Consider the following 21,874-nt stretch of genomic DNA (forward strand, 5'->3'; position numbering starts at 1 on the left):
GCTCAACTTATTCAACACAGCTGGGGTAGTTACTTATGTATTAGGATAGTTAATTTTAAGGTAATAAAAAGGTAGCGAAGGTGTGGCTATTGGGGGAGACTGGAGAATATAAATACAAGTAAATATAAAAAAATAAAAAGGAACAAACAGAATTTGCTACAGCCATCCCTGAAAATACAAGTTATAACTCACGTGCCTAACCTGTCTTACCCTGCTACACTACCACGTTAATTGAGAGGTTTATCGTTGGTGTTAGATTCTAAAGTATAATCTGTACCCATGGTGCTGAGGTACTACGAGTAATACAAGAATAACCATGTCTTGTGTAGGGTATTGAGAGTGCTATAAAGTGTTAGTAAGACCCAGTGGTCCTTTTATTTTTGCCAGTGTTAAAGTATTGTTAACAAGTACCGAGTTAACTCAAGGGAAAGGTTCTTGTTTTTTGTATTCTTTGAAAGTGTTCCTAAACTAAACTTAATATTTAATAGCTCTCGATTTGATTAATTAAAAACACTAACTCACAGTGCCTGGCTTGCCCTGCCAGTTACCTAAAAACACAAAAACAAAACACTACACATACTGTCCATGTGGACTGGTGGCAGTGACCTTAGGCTAAGAATTAAGTTAAGTATCCCTAAAATTAAGTGACCACATTTAAGGGAAGTATAGCCCCTTGTCTCTTGAACCAAGGCAGAATGTAGTTTCTTTAACCCAAATAACCAGAGGTCATCATTTTTAATCCTAAGAAAGCATAAGTGATTTAACATATTGCACTAGTAAAAGTCCAAAAATCCGGACTTTTCGATTTTTTTTTTTTTTTATATAATTGAGCGGGCTTTTGTGTGTATGTGTGCATGCATGAGCGCCACAGCTGCACAGCGACAACAAGCGACCACGCGGTCGCCACTTTAAAACGAGCAATCAAACTGTGACAACGTATGTAATTCTGAATCCTACTCTTTCCATTTACAGAGTACTGTACAAGCCCATAATAATGGCTCCTAAAGTAGATAAACTTCATTGTGTGAAGAGAAAGAAGAACACGTTAAAATTTAGTGACAAACTTGAAATAATTAAGAAATTAGAACGTGGTGTGAGCAATACTGTTCTAATGGAAACATACGACATTGGAAAGTCTACAATTTATGATATAAAAAGGCAAAGAATAAAATTATAGAATTCACAGCTTTATCTTTAAAACTGCTTGTTTTGATAAATGAAGCATGCTATATTTGCTAATGAATAAACTATCAAAATGTACCTGTTCATATCTTATTTATTCCTCCTTAAATTTGAATTTTAAAAGTACTGCCTGAGAATCCGGAAAATCCGAAAATCCAGACCGACCCAATCCCCAAGCAGTCCGGATTTTTGGACTTCTACTGTACTGTAATTAACTTAATAATAAATGTTGCTTGAAAGAGTAGAATTAAACATTTGTCAATAATTATTCTAAACCATCACTTGTTCTCAATACCATCAACTGCTCTAGATAGATCATTTTAGTCAGTGCTGAACTTGGCCTTAACCATCTCACCAAAGCTGACTGCACCAGGCTCATTAACCTCCTCATACCCTGGCATGGTTGACTTGCATCGCTCCAGCCACTCGACGATGTTGGCGTGTCCGGTGATGTCAATCCCTGCTGCCTCCAAGGTGGACACTGAGGCTACCAGGACGTGGTCAGCGATGGTAGTGGTGTCACCGACTGCCCACTCGTGGCCATCCAAGAAATCATTCAGCCAGCCAAGAGCTTCCTGCAGGGACTCCAACTTCTGGGGATTTGGCTCCTCTTGTCCTCTAAACACCACTGGGTACTGGGGGAGATATACAAGTTTTTAGCAGCTCATCAAAGATTAATACTGTACATATTTAAATACTAGCCCTGAGTGTAATATCTTCATATAAATGATTAATATTTGTATTAACCATAGGTTCTCAAGGAAGTTAATGTTGCTTTAGCCTACAGTACTACACCATCCACATCATCTTATACGAGCAGCATTCCTCTCCTTAAACTGTACTTATCACAAGTTCTTACTCCATAAAGTAAAGGAACTTTTTAGTTTGAGTTTTAAACTGACAACTTGTATTCAATAGAAGAATCTATTAACTGAATGGAACTCTCGTCAAAATTGTTTACTATACAGTAATCCCAAAAGCTTCAACAAAATTTGCAGATGGTTACAAAATCAAGTAACAGTCTAAAATGACATTAAAGACAAAGAAGCAAATGTGATTGGTACTGCACTAGACTTCACTTTCCCAAGTATAAAGTCAGGTACTCATTCAATGGATGTACTGTATCTCAGGAAGGAACAAGTGACTCCCAGGATATCTAATTAGCTGCCAAACTTATCTCTTACAATATCAAGCAAAAGTCAAGTCTCAGTACAATACTGCTGCTCTAAGTTCTACATTGAAAAGGCTCCAACCTATCCTAGCAGAGACATAAATTACCTGTCACTCACCACATATTCGCCAAAGCGGTGGTAGAGTGTGCCCATATCGAAGTAGAGGAGGCGATCTACCTGGGCGCGGGTCTTGGGATCACTGGGGTAGAGGGAGTCGTCCTCCCCATACTGGTTGACGAGGTAGGAGCAGATGGGACGGCTGGAAAAATTACATGATGTCAAATTGTGGAACATATTCTGTATGAAGTTATTTCATACTAACTTAGAAAATGACTGAACCTTGAGTATGTAAATTGATTTTATGAATAAATAAGTGTGGCTATTTCTACTTATCTTAGCACTTTAACTCTCATTTTCTACACTTGTCTTGTGTATATAAGTTGAGGATATAAACAAGTATGCGTGGAAATAAACTCACCTCTCCCACAAAGCAAAGTCATCATCGACCAAAGTGGGGACACAGTGTTGGGGGTTGATGGCAATGAACTCTGGTTTCATCTGCTCCCCAGCCATCAGATCCAGCTCCTTAAGGTTCAGCTCCACCCCTACAGCCTTGGCCGTCAGCATCACCGAGCGACAGGGAGCTGAGGGAGCCATGTAGTAGAAGTCCAGGGTCATCTTTGCTCTGATGGACAACAATAACACTAGATGCATTAATTCCACCATGGCTCCTAACACCACCATGGTCCCCTAACATCACCATGGCCCCCCTAACACCACCACGGTCCCCTTAACACCGATGCATTAGCCCCTGTCTTATAGGCAGAAGTATTTATATAAAAGTGGGTTAATTACATTAGACTTGTATAACTATCAACCCTGTAACTTTCCACTAGCTGTGAGGTTCATGTTCAGAGCACGTGATAAGGTGTGCCCATGGGAAGTCGTGTCACTGGGTGCTGAGCTAAGGATTAAGTAACCGGCTCCCTGGTCACCTATTATGCACAGTAGTTTGATAACCCTGACGAGAGGAAGAAGTTATTTAGAGCCATTGTTGATGGTTCCGTCTTTCCTCGAGGGAGGAAGTTGGATACATTTCCGGTCTCCCTCGAGGGTCCCTACTCAAGATCACTCCCAGTCTCACACCAATTGGACGTATTTTAGAAGAGCTACTATAACATAGCCCTGTACTCATTTAACACTCATAGCTACAGTGATTAAGTTACAGTGATAATCCTTTTTGAAAGTGTACATAGAACTCTTTTTATAATAAACAAGCAAAAGGAACATATTGCAATTCACTACAGAAGTTCCAATAAACTTTGATCTATATTTTAGTACATCTAGAATATAAGGCAATATGCTTCACAAGTGATTGTTACAAGTGGTGACAACCCAGGAAGGTTGTTACATACAAGACAGTGTCACAAGTAGCTGTTATATAATAAGTACCAGTCACGAACAGTTACACAGTTGGTAACGGTAGAGATAATTTGTTCCCCCATCACTGTTACTAGAAGTTATCGTTACACCACCATGGTCCCTCATAAGAGAGAGAGAAATGAAAAAAAAGAAAAAGAAGGAAATGAAAGAAAAAGAAAAAGAAATGAAAGAAAAAGAAAGATAATTAAACCTCTTCACTTAGAAATCTTTATAGATGTGTGTACTGTATAACTTCTACTGACAACAAATTTGATGTACAGTAGCTAAAAAAATGCATCCGACAGGCTGGGTCCGACGACTTCCGAAATTGTACGTACAACTCGTGATTTCTTGGGAGGGTTGGTATGCATGTCTTCATCCACCGCCATTCAGTATCCAACACGAGATGGAGGGGGGGGGGGGGTTGGCATATAGGAATAAAATATGCAATAAAGTGATTACTATCACATAGTACAGGTTGACCATCAAAAATCCGCCAATCGATAAACCGGAACCTTCAGTTTTCCGGCATGGATTTCGGAGCGCATTTTCAAATTTCCTGCCTTGGCGCACCATTGTTTTCTGGACACGCCATTTATGTTTTGATAGAACTGTACTCCAGAATCAGCTGTTGGGTCTTGCTTGCACCTGTTAACAAGCATTCGTGCTCATTCCTTCTGATTTTATCATTTAATTGCTGCTGTATAGCCCCATCATGGATTCAGCAAAGAAAAGCAGTGGCGTAAAACGTAAACATCGTGTGTTGTCGTTCACAGAGAAAGTGGAAGTGCTTAAAAAACTTGATAGCGGCGTGTCTGTGCGAACCATTTGTGAAACATACAGCATCGGCTCTTCAACAGTGTATGATATTAAAAACAGAAAGAAAAACTATTAAAAGTTCTTTTCTGACAGTGGATCAAAAAGGAAAATGTTTGTAAGGAAGTCAATGTCGGAGGGAAAAAATGCGGAACTAGACCAAGTTCTCATAACCTGGTTTAATCTTCGTGTTAAATATACTGTATACAGCATATATAATAAAATTTCATTTGCTTTTCATTTAGTGTTTAATTTTCTTTTTTTAAAGGACTGTACAGGTAGTCATTTTCTGTTAAACTTGTACAGCAAATATAACCATCAGTTTTCCGGCATTTTCGAAAATCCGGCACTCCTCAGGTCCCGAGGTTGCCGGATTTTTTATAGTCAACCTGTATAAGGAGACAACAAGCATATCCCAACACCTATCGTCCGTGGTATCATATTGTTTCACACAGTGTATACGCAGATACTTGGGTTCTGCAAGACCAAACTCGCTAATGATATTTAACACTTGTATAACATCCCTGGTTGTACAAAACATTGCATCAATATGTGGTGTCACTATATGTTAATATTGTACGAAGTTTAACAGCATTTTATGAGATGATTAAACCCTTCACTACAGGAATGCCATTTTTAGTACAGTATTTTATTTAACTAACACCAAACAATTTTATTCAGCTCAAAGGAGATAAAGTACAGTCGGCCCCTCACATACGCGGGCTTAGCATACACGGATTCGCAAATACGCGGATTGCCCCGCCGGAGGAATATTCTGTACATTGAAGTAATTGAAGTACATTCAAATCGCGCGCGGCATCGCACACCGCCCGCCACCCCACACACACACATGCCACCCCGCACTCCCTCACTCAGTCAGTCTCGCTGTAACCACGCTTGTGTTGACATCAGCATTGTAGGTCGACCCTGATTTTTTGACCAAAAAATCATTATTTTATGATATTCCTTGTTTACAGGTCGACCCAAGTTTTTGAGGGTATTGGAACAACAAAACCTTCAGTAAAAACGCTCTACGTCCTATAAACTGAGGCTCGCCGTGCCTGAAACACTGAGTGCCAAAGGCAAATTGTTTACCATTTATTATTACGACACTTTACACTGAAACGCGGGTAGTTTCAACAAAAATATTGTATATTTCCATTCAAGTATTTATTCAAGTCAATTAGGAGGGAATATTATTGTAATACAATAGTTTAACTGAAAACCATTCAAAAAGCGATTACGGTAACATCTTCTGAACGAAAGAAAGCGAAAGTCATTGCTTTCGTCACGATTTTATCCCACTTTCCACTGTAATACGTACGTCATTTCAGCAAAAATATTACATTTCCGTGAATGTATTATATCAAGCACAGTATGAATAGAATATCACTAATATAACAGTATTTTTACCGAAAACTATTAAAAAAACGAGTAACATATCTTGAACATCGGAAGGTTAGGTAAAGTCTTTTGTTTTCATGTACTTTATCCTAATTTACATTGAAATGCATTACGTTTCAGCAAAACTACTATTTATTTCTGAGAATATGGAAATGTCACAGTTAGGTAAAATATACTTGTGATGTAATATTTTAATGAAAATACCCAGTACAAGATATTTAGAAATACGGTATCGTAGTTTTCTTTTGTTTCAAATTTAATTAACAAAGATTGATGTTTCAACTGTAATGGAACAAAAATTTATGTACAGTATCTATAAATAAACTTTAAATAATGAATACTTTGTTTTACATCGTCCTGTGCTACCATACCATGGATTTGGCTACTTTGGGCTTGCTATGATGACGCAAGAGATCTGCCCTGGCAACTGTGCCGACACTCACAGCTGGTGGTGCGTTGGTGCGTCGTTTCCATTGTTTACTGGTAAATATTTTTCAACCTATCGAAACTATTACCCGTTTAGAGGTCGACCCCCAATTTTTTGCCAAATAATTTGGTCTTAAAAACTCGAACTATACACAGGTATATACGGTAAATAAGGACATGGGGGGGCCAGGGTTTTTTTTTGGGGGGTGGGGGCAGCAAAAGTACACGGACTTTTAACATTCACGGGTATCTCTGTTATCCAACCCCCGCGTATGTTAAGGGCCGACTGTACTGTAAAAAGTTCAGGAGTTCATGGAGCGTGTTTTACATGAAATACGTAACGACAAAATATTCTCGTAGGACGAGTATACAGAAGGCCCCCACACCCAACGTAAGGAGCTTAACAAATTATTGAAACTAATCTCCATACATTAAGAAAGGAAACTTTTCTACGTTAAAGAAGATTTCAACCTTGATCTACTAAAATCAGAGATGAAAACCAGTAATAAACCTTCTTGCTACCTCTCTTCAACACAATAACCAAACCCACCAGAGTAACTACCACCTCTGCCACTGTTATTATACAGCATAGTACAGCATAGCAATATAAAATGGTTGCAAAAATTGTTAAGACTTAGTTTATTAGAACTGAAATTAAGGCAAGAATAAAGTAAAACACAAACTTCAGCAAAAATCTGCAAAAAGGTTCATAATATTTGGGGTTGCTTAAAAATCGGTTAATCACAAAAAAAAACACAGAAAAGTGGAATAATTTAAAAAAATTATATTAAAGGGGGAACTTAATGAGACATAGGAAGAATGAGGCTAAGGGGGGTGAAACAAATGAAATGTTAAAGCAAATAGATGGACGAAGAAAGATAAGCAGCGAGACTTACAAAGAACTTTAAAGAATTAGTACAGGGGGTCCCCGACTTACGAATGTCCGACTTATGAACACCTGCCGATACGATCAATTAATTTAAGAATCTGACATAGCTACAACTGGTTTGTAGTATTAACGTACGAGAACCAATTTGTGTGGCAGAGGCAAGGCAAAGCGGTACATGGGGAGTAATGCGTCACCTAGCCACATGCCTTGAGGGAGCTTTTGTCGGAGCTTTCCATGGGATGAGTTACTTACGTGGGAAGTGTATTCATTTCATGTTCATGTCCGAGAATCAGTGTCTAGTAACGTACTGTAATATGATGTCCTAGTAACGTAAATATAATGTCCTAGTAACTTCGGTAGAAGGTGTTATTAATGTGTCCATGTCATTGTCGTAATTAATAAACAGTTGTAACGAAGCGATGTTTGAGAAGTCGTCCTTAAGAACGTAATAGATGTGTATTGACATAAGATAAGTGTATTGGCACAGTAAATTAACTACTAACACGGACACGCTATCAGAATCTTCCTCTCTACATTTCTCTTACTATCAATATTCTACCTATATGTAATCTTCTTCTTGTGAGTTTGTCTCATTATAGATGTAAACAGGGAAATCAGTTGAACAATGATGTTATTGAGAAATCCGACAGTAAGAAAGATTTAGGAGTAATGATAAGTAGGAATCTTAAGCCAAGTAAACAATGTGTGTTTGCTCGAAACAAGGCTAATAGAGTACTTGGGTTCATACAAAGGAGTGTTAGTTACAAGACTAGCAAGGTCATCTTAAAACTACTGTATATCTTGCGCTTGTGAGACCCCACTTGGATTACACAGTCAATTCTGGTCACCGTATTACAGAATGGATATAGAATCCTTGGAAAGAATCCAGAGGAGAATGACAAGACTAATCCCGCATTAGGAACCTTGAGTACAGAGACAGGTTAAAGCATCTTAATTTGCACTCCCTGGAGAGACGTAGAGCGAGAGGCAATATGATCGAGGTGTATAAATGGAAGACAGAGCTGAACCACAGGGGACATAACAAAGGTACTCAAACTATACAACCAGGAGCAAACCCGTAACAATGGTTTTAAATTAGACAAATTTAGATTTAGGTGCAAAATAGGTAAACATTGGTTTGGAAATAGAGTAGTGGATGAGTGGAACAAGTTACCAAACATCATCATTAACTCGAATACGCTGGACAGCTTCAAACATTGGTTGGATGGATATATGAGCAATAGCGGTTGGGTGTAAATGGGACTGCCCAGTATGGGCCAATAGGCCCACTGCAGTTTCCTCCATTCTTATATTCTTATATATATGCAGCAGATGCTGTTCTTATCATAGATAGTGAAGAAGCATTACAAAAACCAGTTCACAGATTGATGAAAATAGGTGAAGTATGTAGGTTAATTGCTACTGCTGTGAAGACAAAAATAATGATTATTTCCAAATTGGAAGTAAATCCTAACTTAAAATTATGGTAGGGAACAGGGAACTTAAACATGAAAAATTGTGTGTACAGTGTACAGTATTTGTGAATGAAAAACAATAATAGGTCAAGCAAAATAATCATGTAATAATCTAAAAGGCCAAATAAAAAGGATGAGCAAAATGCTACTGAAATGTTATGCATAGTCAGGACTGTTGTATGGGTCAAAAGCATGGACACTTTCAGCAGACATCAAAAAGAGGTTAAGAGGCCTTTGAAATACAGTTATGTGTTACAAGAGAATGTTAATAATAAGTTAGACTAACAGGAAAATAAATGAAAGTATTGTACTAAAATTGACAACTACTTCAAGAGAAATACCTGAAATTTACAGAAAACGGGAAATGAAATACTTTGGTCATATAATTACAGACAAAGAAATACAAGCAGAAATAAGAACATAAGAACATAAGAATGGAGGAAACTGCAGCGGGCCTACTGGCCCATACTGGGCAGTCCCGTTTACACCCAACCCCTATTGCTCATATGAGCATCCAACCTATGTTTGAAGCAATTCAGCGTATTCGAGTTAATGATGATATTTGGTAACTTGTTCCATTCATCCACTACTCTGTTTCCAAACCAGTGTTTACCTATTTCACGCCTAAATCTAAATTTGTCTAATTTAAAACCATTGTTACGAGTTCGCTCCTGGTTGGATAGTTTGAGTACCTTTGTAATGTCCCCTTTGTTTAGCCCTGCCTTCCACTTATACACCTCTATCAGGTCGCCCCTCGCTCTACGTCTCTCAAGGGAGTGCAAATTAAGATGCTTTAACCTGTCTCTATACTCAAGGTTCCTAATGCCCGGGATTAGTCTTGTCATTCTCCTCTGAATTCTTTCCAAGGATTCTATATCCATTCTGTAATACGGTGACCAGAACTGAACTGTGTAATCCAGGTGTGGTCTCACAAGAGCAAGATACAGTTTTAGGATGACCTCGCTAGTCTTGTAACTAACACTCCTTTGTATGAACCCAAGTACTTTATTAGCCTTGTTACGAGCAAAAACACATTGTTTACTTGGCTTAAGGTTCCTACTTATCATTACTCCTAAATCTCTCTGCAGTCGGATCTCTCTATGGCATCGTTGTTCATCTGGTATCTGGTTTCCCTGTTTACATCTCCTATACTGAGTACTTTACATTTGTCCGTTGAATTTCATCTGCCATTTGTCAGACCATTCGAAAAATTTGTTTAGATCTTCCTGTAGTTTTGTGGAGTCCTCGTCAGATTTAATAACACGTCCTATTTTAGTGTCATCAGCAAATTTACTTATGTTGCTGTCTATGCCGATATCTATGTCGTTTATGTATATAATAAATAATAATGGTCCAAGTACTGAGCCTTGGGGAACTCCACTTGTGACGTTGCTCCAATGGGACTTAGTGCCGTTAATGCTCACTCGCTGTTTCCTGTCCTGTAACCACGCCCTAATCCATTTAAGGATGTCACCTTTGATGCCATGAGCTTCTACCTTTCTAATTAGTCTTTCGTGGGGACTCTGTCGAAGGCTTTGCTAAAGTCGAGATATACCACATCATAATTGTGCCCCTCGTCCACTGATTCGAAAACTGATGAAAAGAATGTTAATAGATTAGTTAGGCAAGAACATCCGCTTGTGAAGCCATGCTGGGAATCATTGATCAATCGGTGCTTCTCCAGGTGATTTCGAATAGTTTGAAATGATTGCTTCCAGTAATTTGCCTACTATTGATGTTAGACTGATTGGGCGGTAGTTAGAGGATAGTGATCTATCCCCCTTCTTGAAAATCGGTATTACATTTGCTATCCTCCAGGATTCTGGTACTACACCTGTTTTTAAGGACATGTTAAACAACTTTGCTGAGGGCATACTAAGCTCTTCCTTACATTCCTTTAATACTCTGGCAAATATCTCATCGGGACCAGGTGACTTATTAGGCTTTAGTTTGTCTATTTGCTTACTAACATCGTTACTAAATATTAATGGGCAAAGTTAAAGGTAGGAGGGCCAAGGGAAGGCACTCTCTCAGATGGGTGAATTAAATTAAAAACTGGGTCCCTAAATCCAAATTTGAGGAGGATTGGCATAAACAGCCTGAGAACTTTTAGAATGGAGGACTGTGGTAGCCAACCCTCAGATGTGAGAACAGTACTTTGAATCACCTTACTGAGAATAATTAATTCCAGTTCCACACAAACCAGATATAGTACATAACTTAAGACCTAGTATGACCACTCACCCCCACGCACTCCTCTCAGTCCCAGACCTCTATATAATATTGTGTGAAGGTGTGGATCATAACCTTCCCACCCATCCCAGCAGAGACGTTACCTTCCTCTAAAAACTAAATCATCTCTAAAGGCATTTTTTGTTTGCAACACTTTGAATTCTTACTCTTACTCTATCATTTGAAACCATTACAATATACATCAGTGGTCCCCAACCCTTTGGAGGCTCTGGGCCACATTTATCATTGTAAATATAAAGTGGAGGGCACCAAAACTTGGGATCTACATTCAAGAAAAAAAATATCATATGTACTGTAGTTATTTGCAGTTTTACACGTTTAACTGTTGCCAGTTACACACTTTTAACCTTACACAAACAAGGTTAATAATACTGAACACTATTACATCAACAATGAAAAATTAAAGAGAAAATTAAGCTTCACCCACTTCATTAGTGTACATTATACAGTACCTGTATCATAATTATACTGTAAGATAAATATACAGTACAGTACATTATATACAGTATATATACAGTATTTAACTAATTAATGTAACTAAAAATACCGTGATAAACGTGGTAACACTAATACACGTGGTAGTCCAGATGATACTTAAAGTCTCTATAATAATTCCCCGAGATAAATGTACAGTGCAGTATATTCAGGCGCCACTAACATGGCTCAGGCTCTCACTTGGCTCAGTCAGGTCCATGATATTGTTCACTGAAAGAAGAGAGGGAGAAGAGAGAGGGAGAAGTGAAAGGGAGAGGTGAGAGGGAGAAGAGGGAGAAGAGAGAGAGGTGAGGGAGAAGAGAGAGGGAGAAGAGAAAAAAGAATCACTGGGGGTAGAGAGAGAGAATTTACTGGGGGTAGAGAGATTGCAGTTAGAGAATTGCTGGGGTAGAGAGGAATTTACTGGGGTGAGAAGATTTACTGGTAGTAGAGAGGGTACTGGTAGTAGAGAAATTACTAGTGTAGAAAGAGATTTACTGGGGGTGAGAGAGAGATTTGGGGGTACTGGGGTAGAAGATTTACTGGGGTAGAAGATTTACTGGGGGTGAGAGAGAATTTACTGGGGGTAGAGAGAATTTGCTGGGGGTAGAGAAGTTAGAGAGGTGTTACTGGGGATAGAGATTTACTGGGGTAGAGAGATTACTGGGGTGAAGATTGCTGGGGTAGAGGTTACTGGGGTAGAGAATTTACTAAGGGTGGGAGAATTTACTGGGGTAGAGAATTTACTGGGGAGAGAGAGAGGTGAGAATTTACTGGAGGTAGAGAGATTACTGGAGGTGAGAGAGAATTTACTGGGGGTGAGAGAGAATTACTGGAGACAGAGAGAATTTACTGGAGGTAGAGATTTACTGGAGGGTAGAGAATTTACTGGGAGGTAAGAGAATTTACTGGGTGAGAGATTACTGGAGGTGAAATTTGCTGGGGGTGGGAGAATTTACTGGGGGTTTGAGAGAGAATTACTGGGGGTGAGAGAGATTTACTGGGTGGGGAATTGCTGGGGTAGAAATTTACTGGGGTGAGAGAGATTTACTGGGGTAGAGAGATTGCTGAGGTGGGGAGATTTACTGGGGTGAGAGAACTTACTGGTGGAAAATTTACTGGGGGGTAGAAGGTACTGGGGGGTGAGAGAGAGTACTGGGGGGTAGGAGGTTCAGAGTGGAGGTTGCTGGGTGGGAGGTTGCTGGAAGGACAGAGTTGCTGGGGGTAGAGAGGTTGCTGGGATGGAGGTTGCTGGGGTGGAGAGTTGCTGGGTTGGGAGAGTTGCTGGGGTTGCTGGGTTGGAGATTTGCTGAGTTGGAGGTTGGGTGGGGGGTTACTGGGTTGGGGGTTGCTGGGGGTTGGAGAGGTTACTGGGTGGGGTTACAGGGGTGGGGAGAGGTTGCTGGGGGTTAGAGAGAGGGTTACCTGGGGGTGGGGAGATTGCTGGGGGTAGAGAGAGATTTACAGGGGGTGAAGATTACTGGGGAGATTGGGGGTTTGGGTGAGAGAGAATTGCTGGGGGGTAGAGATTTACTGGGGGAGAGGGTGCTGGGGTGGAGAGGTGCAAAATTGAAGGTTACTGGGGGGTTAGAAGTACTGGGGTGGGAGGTTACTGGGGGGTGTAGAGAAGTTACTGGGGTGGGGAGAGGTGCTAGGGGTGAGGTTTACTGGGTGAAAGTTTGCTGGGGTAGAGAGATTTTGCTGGGGGTGAGGGTTACTGGGGGTAGAGATTTTACTGGGGAGTGAAGAGGTTACTGCAGAGAGAATTTCAGAGTGGGGAATTTCCTGGGAGTGGGGAATTACTGGGGGTGGGGAATTGCTAAGGTGAGAATTCCTGGGGGAGTGGAAAATTTACTGGGGTAGAGATTACAAATTAGAGGGTGCAGGTGGGGAATTACTGGGGTGAATTGCAGGGGTGGGGAGGTGCCAGGGGTGAGGCTGCTGGGGTGGGGAATTGCAGGGTGGGGAATTTACTGGGGGGTGGGCAGAACTTATGGGGTAGTCTGGGCCAGAACTTAAGTAGTCAGGCAGCGTCGGGCCAGGCCGCGTCGGGCCGAATGGCCGGGCTGGGCCGGGCCGGAGGCCGGGCTTAGGCCAGGTTAGACCGGGCATTGGGCCGGGTTGGCCGGGCTGGGGCCAGGCCGGGCCCAGGGCCGGCCGGGCTCCAGGCCGGAGGGCTGGAGGCGGGTCCAGGCCGGGTCTGGCTGGGTCTGGCCGGGGGCCGGGTCCCAGGCTCTGGGCTTGAGGTGGGCAGGCTGGGCCGGGTCTGGGGCTGGGCCGGGTCTGGGTCGGGCCGGGCTGCAGAGTCGCCAGACTGTCCACGTGGCCTACACGGCCTACACTGCCCACGAGGCCTACACCGCCTACACTGCCCACACGGCCTACACTGACCACACTGAGGGCGAACACCTCCCGGTCTCCCATTTTAAGCTCAGGGTCCCAGCTGCTATTGCCTATGACCAGCCAATCACGTTCCTCCAAGATTTAAGCGAACCAATGGCCATGCAGGTCTCAGGGTAGGTCTAGGCACTACCCAGGACAAAGTGACTGCGCCAGTCTCAACAGCCAATGAGAATGAAGCAAGTTTGAGTCGACCAATTCCCGTGCAGGTTAGAGAGAAGGTATAGGCACAACAGTGAGCTTCTGTTGGCAGCAGCACCCTATGACCCGGAGGCTATGGAAGGAGGGGAGGGGGGTGGGGGGTGTTTATGACCCCTACCTCAGCACTCCTCCCTCACCACCACTACCGCCTTCCCTTCCTCTTCATCACCACAACACCATACATGCACCAACATCATTCTCCCTCACCACTGGCTGCATCTAAACATTTGTTTCACCCTAACCTAACCCATGTCTTTATCGTTTCCACTCACTTATCAGACCTGTACTACCACCACCACCATACACCATAATCACCATAATCACCATACCCTATTACCACCACCACCACCACACCCCATCACCAACACCCCATCAACACCACACACCATCAACACCACATCCCATCAACACCACACCCCATCACCACTACACAGCATACGCTATTACCATCACCACACCCCATCAACACCACACACCACCACACCCCATCACCACCACACCATCAACACCACATCCCATCAACACCACACCCCATCAACACCACACACCACCACCACACCCATCACCACCACACCATCACACACACCACCACACCGTCGTCACCACCATCACACCGTCGTCACCACCACCATCACATCCCATCACCACTACACAGCATACGCTATTACCACCACCACCACCCCATCACCACCACACCATCACCACCACACCCCATCACCAGCATACACCACCACCAACCACCATCACACCCTACCGCCACACCGTCGTCACCACCACACCATCAACACCACATCCCATCAACACCACACACCACCACCACACCCCATCACCACCACACCATCACACACCACCACCAACCACCATCACACCCTACCGCCACACCGTCGTCACCACCACACACCATCACCACACACCACTACAACTCATTGTGAAATGCAAACCCCCATAAACCATGTACAGTTAGCCAGTGAAAACTTTGGTCTCTCACCATGAGAAAACTAAAGTGTTCAACAAACAAGCTGGTAACCGCAAACGTGGACCACCAGAGCTTAAGATAGGTAACAACTCTATTGTCTATGTCTTTTAATCTGTCTCCGTTCCTTGTACCTTACCTGCCATACAACAACTATCCCGACAAATGTACTAACAGACTGAAACCTCTTACAAATGTAGCGGGGTACAGCCCGCACTATGATGCTAATATTAGAATTGTTAAAACAATGACCTAGGCTATACAAGATCTCATAGATTACCACGCACCAGTCCAGGTCCTTCGTTTCGGGAAAGGAATTGGCAAGCTCGAAAAAAAAAAGCAAAATAAAACCCTCAGAATTATTTTAGGCTGTCCCGTGAGCACTAAAGTACTGTACTTAATATGAAGGAAGAACAAGGTATGCCCAGTGTCAAAGATAGAATAATTGAAGTCAACTTCATGATAGCCCTGAGGCTTTTGCGTGGTGATCCAGATAACATTGTTTCTAAGAAACTGCAAAAATATAGGAGTCATGAAACTGGTGAAACTTGCTGATGAATTTGAAGCCAGTAGATAAGTGCAGACGGGCACTAGCCAATTCATTGTTTACCATGAGATGTATCAAATAACACGTGTATATGGAGCAAGTAACAAGATCACTAGATTACAATTTGCTGTAACCGCTAGACTAAGATTAGGATATACTGTAAGTACCTCTGGCAGCATGTCCCTCAAGCAGATGTGCACAAAACTAAATGTAAAGTGTGTGGCCAGATATATGGCCACACACTCCAACACTACGTCTTAGACTGTCAAAAAATAGAACCTTAGAGATAGACCCAAGCACACTGTGTATTGGATAAAATCATGGCTCACCGATAGAACGCAGAGGGTCAGCGTAAATGGTGTTAAATCTGAGTGGGGTCGTGTAACCAGTGGGGTTCCCCAGTAGTCAGTACTAGGCCCACTCTTGTTCATAATCTACATAAACGATCTAGATACTGGGATCAGCAGTGACATAAGCTAAGTTTGCGGAAGACACCAAAATAGGGAGGCAGATTAATTCAGGGCACGATGCAAATGCATTACAGGAGGATCTAAATAAACTGCAGGGGTGGTCTGAAAAATGGCAAATGAAATTCAACACCAGCAAGTGCAGCGTACTTAATATTGGAAGAACAAATACGGTCAATGTATACAGCCTTAACAATATCAACCTAGAGAAGTCGACTTGTGAAAGAGACCTAGAAGTACTTGTAAGCCCGGACTTACGGCCAAGAAAACAGTGTGTTAATGTTCGAAATAAGGCAAACAGAGTATTGGGTTTTATATCTAGAAGTGTAAGTAATAAGAGTGCAGAGGTCTTATTGCAACTATATCTTGCGCTAGTCAGGTCGCACCTCGATTATGCGGTTCAGTTTTGGTGCCCTTATTATAGAATGGATATCAATTCACTAGAGTCGGTGCAGCGAAGAATGACGAAAAATGATTCCGGGACTTAGAAACCTTCCATATCAGGATAGGTTAAAGAATCTTAAATTGCATTCCCTAGAAAGGCGAAGAGTGCGGGGAGATATGATAGAAGTATTTAAGTGGGTGAAAGGAATCAATAAAGGGGATACAGATAAAGTTCTTATCATATCCGAGCAGGATAGGACTCGGAGCAACGGATTCAAGTTGGATAAGTTTAGGAGGGAGATAGGAAGAAACTGGTTCACAAATAGGGTGGTGGACGAGTGGAACAAGCTTAGCAACTTTGTAGTAAGTGCGGGAACTCTGGAAAGTTTCAAAAGGAGGCTAGATAGATTCATGGATGATAGAGAGTGGTAGTAACTCGACAGGAGCTGCCATGCACAGGCCAACCGGCCTATTGCAGACTCCCTATTTTCTTATGTTCTTATCACCACACACACACCACCATCACCACACACCACTATCACCACACACACGCCACCATCACCACACACCACCGCCACCACACACACACCACCATCACCACACACCACCATACACCACCATCACCACACACACACACGCCAACATCACCACATCACACCACACACACACACACCACCGTCACCACACACCACCATACACCACCATCACCACACACACACACGCCACCATCACCACACACCACCGCCACCACACACACACACCACACCACACACACACACACACCACCACACCACACCACCATCACCACACACCACACGCCACCACACACACACACCACCATCACCACACACCACCGTCACCACACGGCCACCGTCACACACACACCACCACACCACACACACCACCACACACACCACACCACACACACACACCATCACACACACACACACACCACCACACACCACACACACCACCACACCACACACCACACACACACATCACCACACACACACGCCACCATCACCACACACACACACCATCACACACACACCCACCATCACCACACACACACACACACACACCACACACCACACCACACACACACACACCACCACACCACACACCACCGTCACCACACCACACACCACATCACCACACACCACCATCACCACACACACACACACACGTCACCACACCACCATCACCACACACACACACACACGCCACCATCACCACACACACCACCGTCACCACACACCACCATCACCACACACACAACCATCACCACACACCACCACACCACCATCACCACACCACCGTCACCACCATCACACACACACGACACCATCACCACACACACACACGCCACCATCACCACGCCACCATCACCACACGCCACCATCACCACGCCACCGTCACCACACGCCACCGTCACCACACGCCACCATCCGTTTCACATGAGAATGCCTAATCCTCACACATGAGCTCCCTCCCCCTCCTTAAACTCCCTCTAAACACCTTCCCTCCCCTCTACCCTCTCGCCTCCCTCCCTCTACCCCCTCGCCGCCCCCCTCTACCCCCCTAGCCTCCTTCCGTCCGGCGCCCCTAAAACCAAACCACAACAGACCCACACAAACCAACAGTTCACTAAATTGAACAAGTTAAAATTTAATGATAATAATACTTACTGCTGTGCTATCAATATTTGTTTATAAATCAGTTAATCACAAGAATTAAGCACTGACAACTTGCCTTAGTGTCAAGAGTAATTCTGTGATCAAGGACAGCTGACAAGGCCATGAGGTGGGAGGCCGCCTGTTTCCAGCAGAGGCCTTATGACCCGCAGCATCTGGTGGAGTTAGGACCACGCGGTCACCCATCCAAGTACTAACCAGACCCAGTGTTTAATGATTGGAGAAGCAATATTTCCAACGTGGTACTGTACTAATGTAATTATACATTTCTTGTAGACGTACACTCTCTAGGCACAAGGGAAAATTATCTCCTCGCATGGTCTACGTGCACCGTATACTTACATTGTCTATATTCGTTATAGTTTATATTCATGTTGATCCAATTATAGGCCTATAAGATAATTTTACTGAATAATTATTATACTTTTTTACTTTACTGTACCATTAGAAACTACTAGATCATATTTTATATATTTTTACTATCACGACATAATACCGACTATCAGATTACTGTGTTCCAACTACACTATACTATATACTAAACAACAAAACAAAAATCACGAAACAAAAATAAAAATACCGTGATAAACGTGGTAACACTAATACACGTGGTAGTCCAGATGATACTAAAAGTTTCTATAATAATTCCCCCGAGATAAATGTACAGTGCAGTATATTCAGGCGCCACTAACATGGCTCAGGCTCTCACTTGGCTCAGTCAGGTCCATGATATTGTTCACTGTATCTGTAGCTGTCTGTCCGGATAAAAACCTGTTTCAATATTAACAATCATCCTCCCTCTTCACCCTCCGACCTCCGTCACCCTCCCTCCTTCCCTCCGACCTCCGTCACCCTCCCTCCGACCCTTGTCACCCGTGGCGCCCCCATCGTCATTACTTCCACAATGGCGTTTTTGTATCCATCTATCCGGTCACCTAGCAACCATTTATTTAAACTATCTATCGATCCATCCATCTTTCTATTGATCTATCTCTCGATCCATCTATTTAGACTATTGACACCGTGAAGCCCCAAGACTTATTTAATAGGGCTTCTCTACCCTAGCGAGACCTTCTAACACAATGTTTAACACAGGTGAACTATGTGGTTTGCGGATTCTACACCTGACAGCTGCCGACTGAACTATTTTTGTTCACGTCCAGTTTGTATTACAATAAAAGTGTTACCCACTTCCTGATTGTTTTGATTACTAATTAATCCCATCAGTATTCTGGCAGACGTTTTCTTTCAGCTGAGGAAGCATCATCTCGCAGCCAAGGAGTTACATAAAGCTTGGTTGCTTCTATAAGATATAGATTCAAACCTTCAAAATCCATTTGCTCGTAAATGTCACGTTTCACAAAGGAACACCTTACTTAGAACCTGAATTCACCCCCATCTCATCCTATTGTAACTTTAGTATTTTCATCTGGCGAGCGCTAGACGATTACACTCGGCTGAGGAAACCCTGTAGGTATTGTCAAAGCGTTTCCCTGCCTTGTGATTCCCCCCCCCACCTAACCTAACTGATATACACGTTCCCTCTTCACCCCTAGTACCCCGCCTCCTTCACACACCTACCCATACACCCCCCTTCACTCTCCTCCCGCTCACTAGTAAATTGCTAATTCACACTTCAGAGTTCGGGGTTCACACCTCAGGGAGAGAGAATTGGCAACGCTAACTGGGGCCAACTGTATGTCTGAGTACACACAACAAACTTTGGAGTGTTCAATGACTGATGGTTCCAACTAGCGGCGTGGAGGGGCTGGCAGAAGCTGTGAGGCTGGTAGAGTGGGCTGGCAGGGGAGCAGGCTGGCTGGGGGGAGAGGGCTGGCGGGGGGAGTGGGTTGGAAGGGGGAGTGGGCTGGTAGGGGTCGAACCATTTATGATCTACCCATTTATCATATCTAGCTGGATGGATATGTGGATAGATGGGTGGATAATTGATATAGATGGATAATTGGAGAGATGGTAAAGTGGATATAACAATGGATAATTGTATAGTAGATGGATTGAAAATTAGATAGGTATGTGGATAATTTGATGTGGATGGATTATTTGATAGGTGGATGGATAATTGGATAGATGGATGGATAAGTCGATTCATAAGATGTATAATTGGGTAAATGGATTGGTAATTGTATACATAGATAGATAAATATGAAGTAAATGTTAATCAGGAAGAATATAATGTTAATAAACTTACATATATGAAGGGTATGGAGATTAAAGAGAGAGAATGAGAACGTAACCTTTCACTGTCTTGCCCGGCGGGTGACTGAACGCCAACTCCAAGCAGCCAGCCAATCACAGCCAAGTTCCAATATCTTCCACTCACTCCATTCTCAATTTCTCTCCAGGATAAACTAGAACATTCAATTAACTTATCGAATTGAATTAGCTTATAAAAACGAAATTAAATACATTTTAAATTTAATTATACCAAAATAATGTTCCTTTAATTTATTCACGTATTTCAATTGGGCTATGTTTAAATGAAGTTATGTCATTAGATAATGACGTGTGTGTATTAGCAACGTTAATCATCCTGGGAGGAATAATGTCTCAATGACAACATTTGGACATTTTGGCCACAATTCGCTCAATTATTTAATAGATTTCGCCTTAAAAATTACAAGTAAAACATAAATTGTTGTATCCTAAGAAAGAATAGGAAATATGTAGTATATTTTACATGTTAGAACATAAGAACACACACACACACACACACAGAGTATGTTAACTGGGTGAAGAAGTCAATAAATCCTTACGCAGGTGTGAATATTTCAGTGCACACCTGAAGGTCACCTGAAGGTACAGTACATATCTCATCTGTGTGTGTATGTGTGTGTGTGTGTATGTTTGTGTATGTGTGTGTGTGTGTGTGTGTGTATGTGTGTGTATGTGTGTGTGTGTGTATGTGTGTGTGTAATAATAATAATAAACGGTTTACTGAAAAGTTTGCAGCCCGAAGGCTGAAAATATACATTGGACATAAATGACTTATTACATACATTGGTGGTTTAACAAAAGCCTTCATCAGAGAAAGGTGAAGGAACATACAGTGAACATACAGATTAATGTTTACACACGTAGATCATGTGAGCTGAGGTGTTGAACAGCAGACACGTAGTGTAGTAACTCCCTCACAGGTGGTGTTATGAGGGGCCTGACGTGGTGTAGTAATTCCCTCACAGATGGTGTATGAGGGGCCTGATGTGGCGTAGTAATTCCCTCACAGATGGTGTATGAGGGGCCTGATGTGGTGTAGTAATTCCCTCACAGATGGTGTATGAGGGGTCTGATGTGGTGTAGTAATTCCCTCACAGATGGTGTATGAGGGGCCTGATGTGGTGTAGTAATTCCCTCACAGATGGTGTATGAGGGGTCTGATGTGGTGTAGTAATTCCCTCACAGATGGTGTATGAGGGGCCTGATGTGGTGTAGTATTCCCTCACAGATGGTGTATGAGGGGCCTGATGTGGTGTAGTAATTCCCTCACAGATGGTGTGTAGGGGGCCTGATGTGGTGTAGTCTGATGGTGTATGAGGGGCCTGATGTGGTGTAGTAATTCCTCACAGATGGTGTTATGAGGGCATCATGTGTGTAGTAATTCCCTCACAGATGGTGTTATGAGGGCATCACATGGTGTAGTAATTCCCTCAGAATGGTGTTATGAGGGCATCACATGG

The 21,874-nt window shown here is 42.6% G+C and overlaps 2 protein-coding genes across 2 annotated transcripts; both read right to left on the reverse strand.

Annotated features, from left to right (window-relative positions):
- Positions 1-1,290: 1,290 nt before the first annotated feature.
- LOC121880273 (glutathione S-transferase 1-like) lies at positions 1,291-20,463 on the reverse strand. The gene is made up of 4 exons (XM_042387433.1): positions 20,389-20,463; positions 2,833-3,039; positions 2,472-2,613; positions 1,291-1,817 (listed from the first exon to the last, which is right to left on the reverse strand). Exons 2-4 carry the CDS (start codon positions 3,030-3,032, stop codon positions 1,503-1,505), a joined length of 657 nt encoding a protein of 218 aa, XP_042243367.1. The 5' UTR covers positions 3,033-3,039; positions 20,389-20,463; the 3' UTR covers positions 1,291-1,502.
- On the reverse strand, positions 13,333-13,937 carry LOC121854267 (basic proline-rich protein-like). The gene is made up of 2 exons (XM_042348814.1): positions 13,488-13,937; positions 13,333-13,347 (listed from the first exon to the last, which is right to left on the reverse strand). Exons 1-2 carry the CDS (start codon positions 13,935-13,937, stop codon positions 13,333-13,335), a joined length of 465 nt encoding a protein of 154 aa, XP_042204748.1.
- Positions 20,464-21,874: the final 1,411 nt, after the last annotated feature.

Source organism: Homarus americanus, unplaced genomic scaffold (assembly GCF_018991925.1).
Source record: "Homarus americanus isolate GMGI-L3 unplaced genomic scaffold, GMGI_Hamer_2.0 scaffold50564, whole genome shotgun sequence".
Lineage (NCBI taxonomy): Eukaryota > Metazoa > Arthropoda > Malacostraca > Decapoda > Nephropidae > Homarus > Homarus americanus.

Excerpts from the sequence above, each read along its gene's own strand:
- LOC121880273 (XM_042387433.1), bottom strand. The coding sequence starts at position 3,032 with ATGACCCTGGACTTCTACTACATGGCTCCCTCAGCTCCCTGTCGCTCG. Across the intron at positions 2,614-2,832 it reads GACTTTGCTTTGTGGGAGAG|CCGTCCCATCTGCTCCTACC; the intron begins GTGAGTTTATTT and ends TAATTTTTCCAG. Across the intron at positions 1,818-2,471 it reads ACCGCTTTGGCGAATATGTG|TACCCAGTGGTGTTTAGAGG; the intron begins GTGAGTGACAGG and ends TATCTCCCCCAG.
- LOC121854267 (XM_042348814.1), bottom strand. The coding sequence starts at position 13,937 with ATGGGAGACCGGGAGGTGTTCGCCCTCAGTGTGGTCAGTGTAGGCCGT.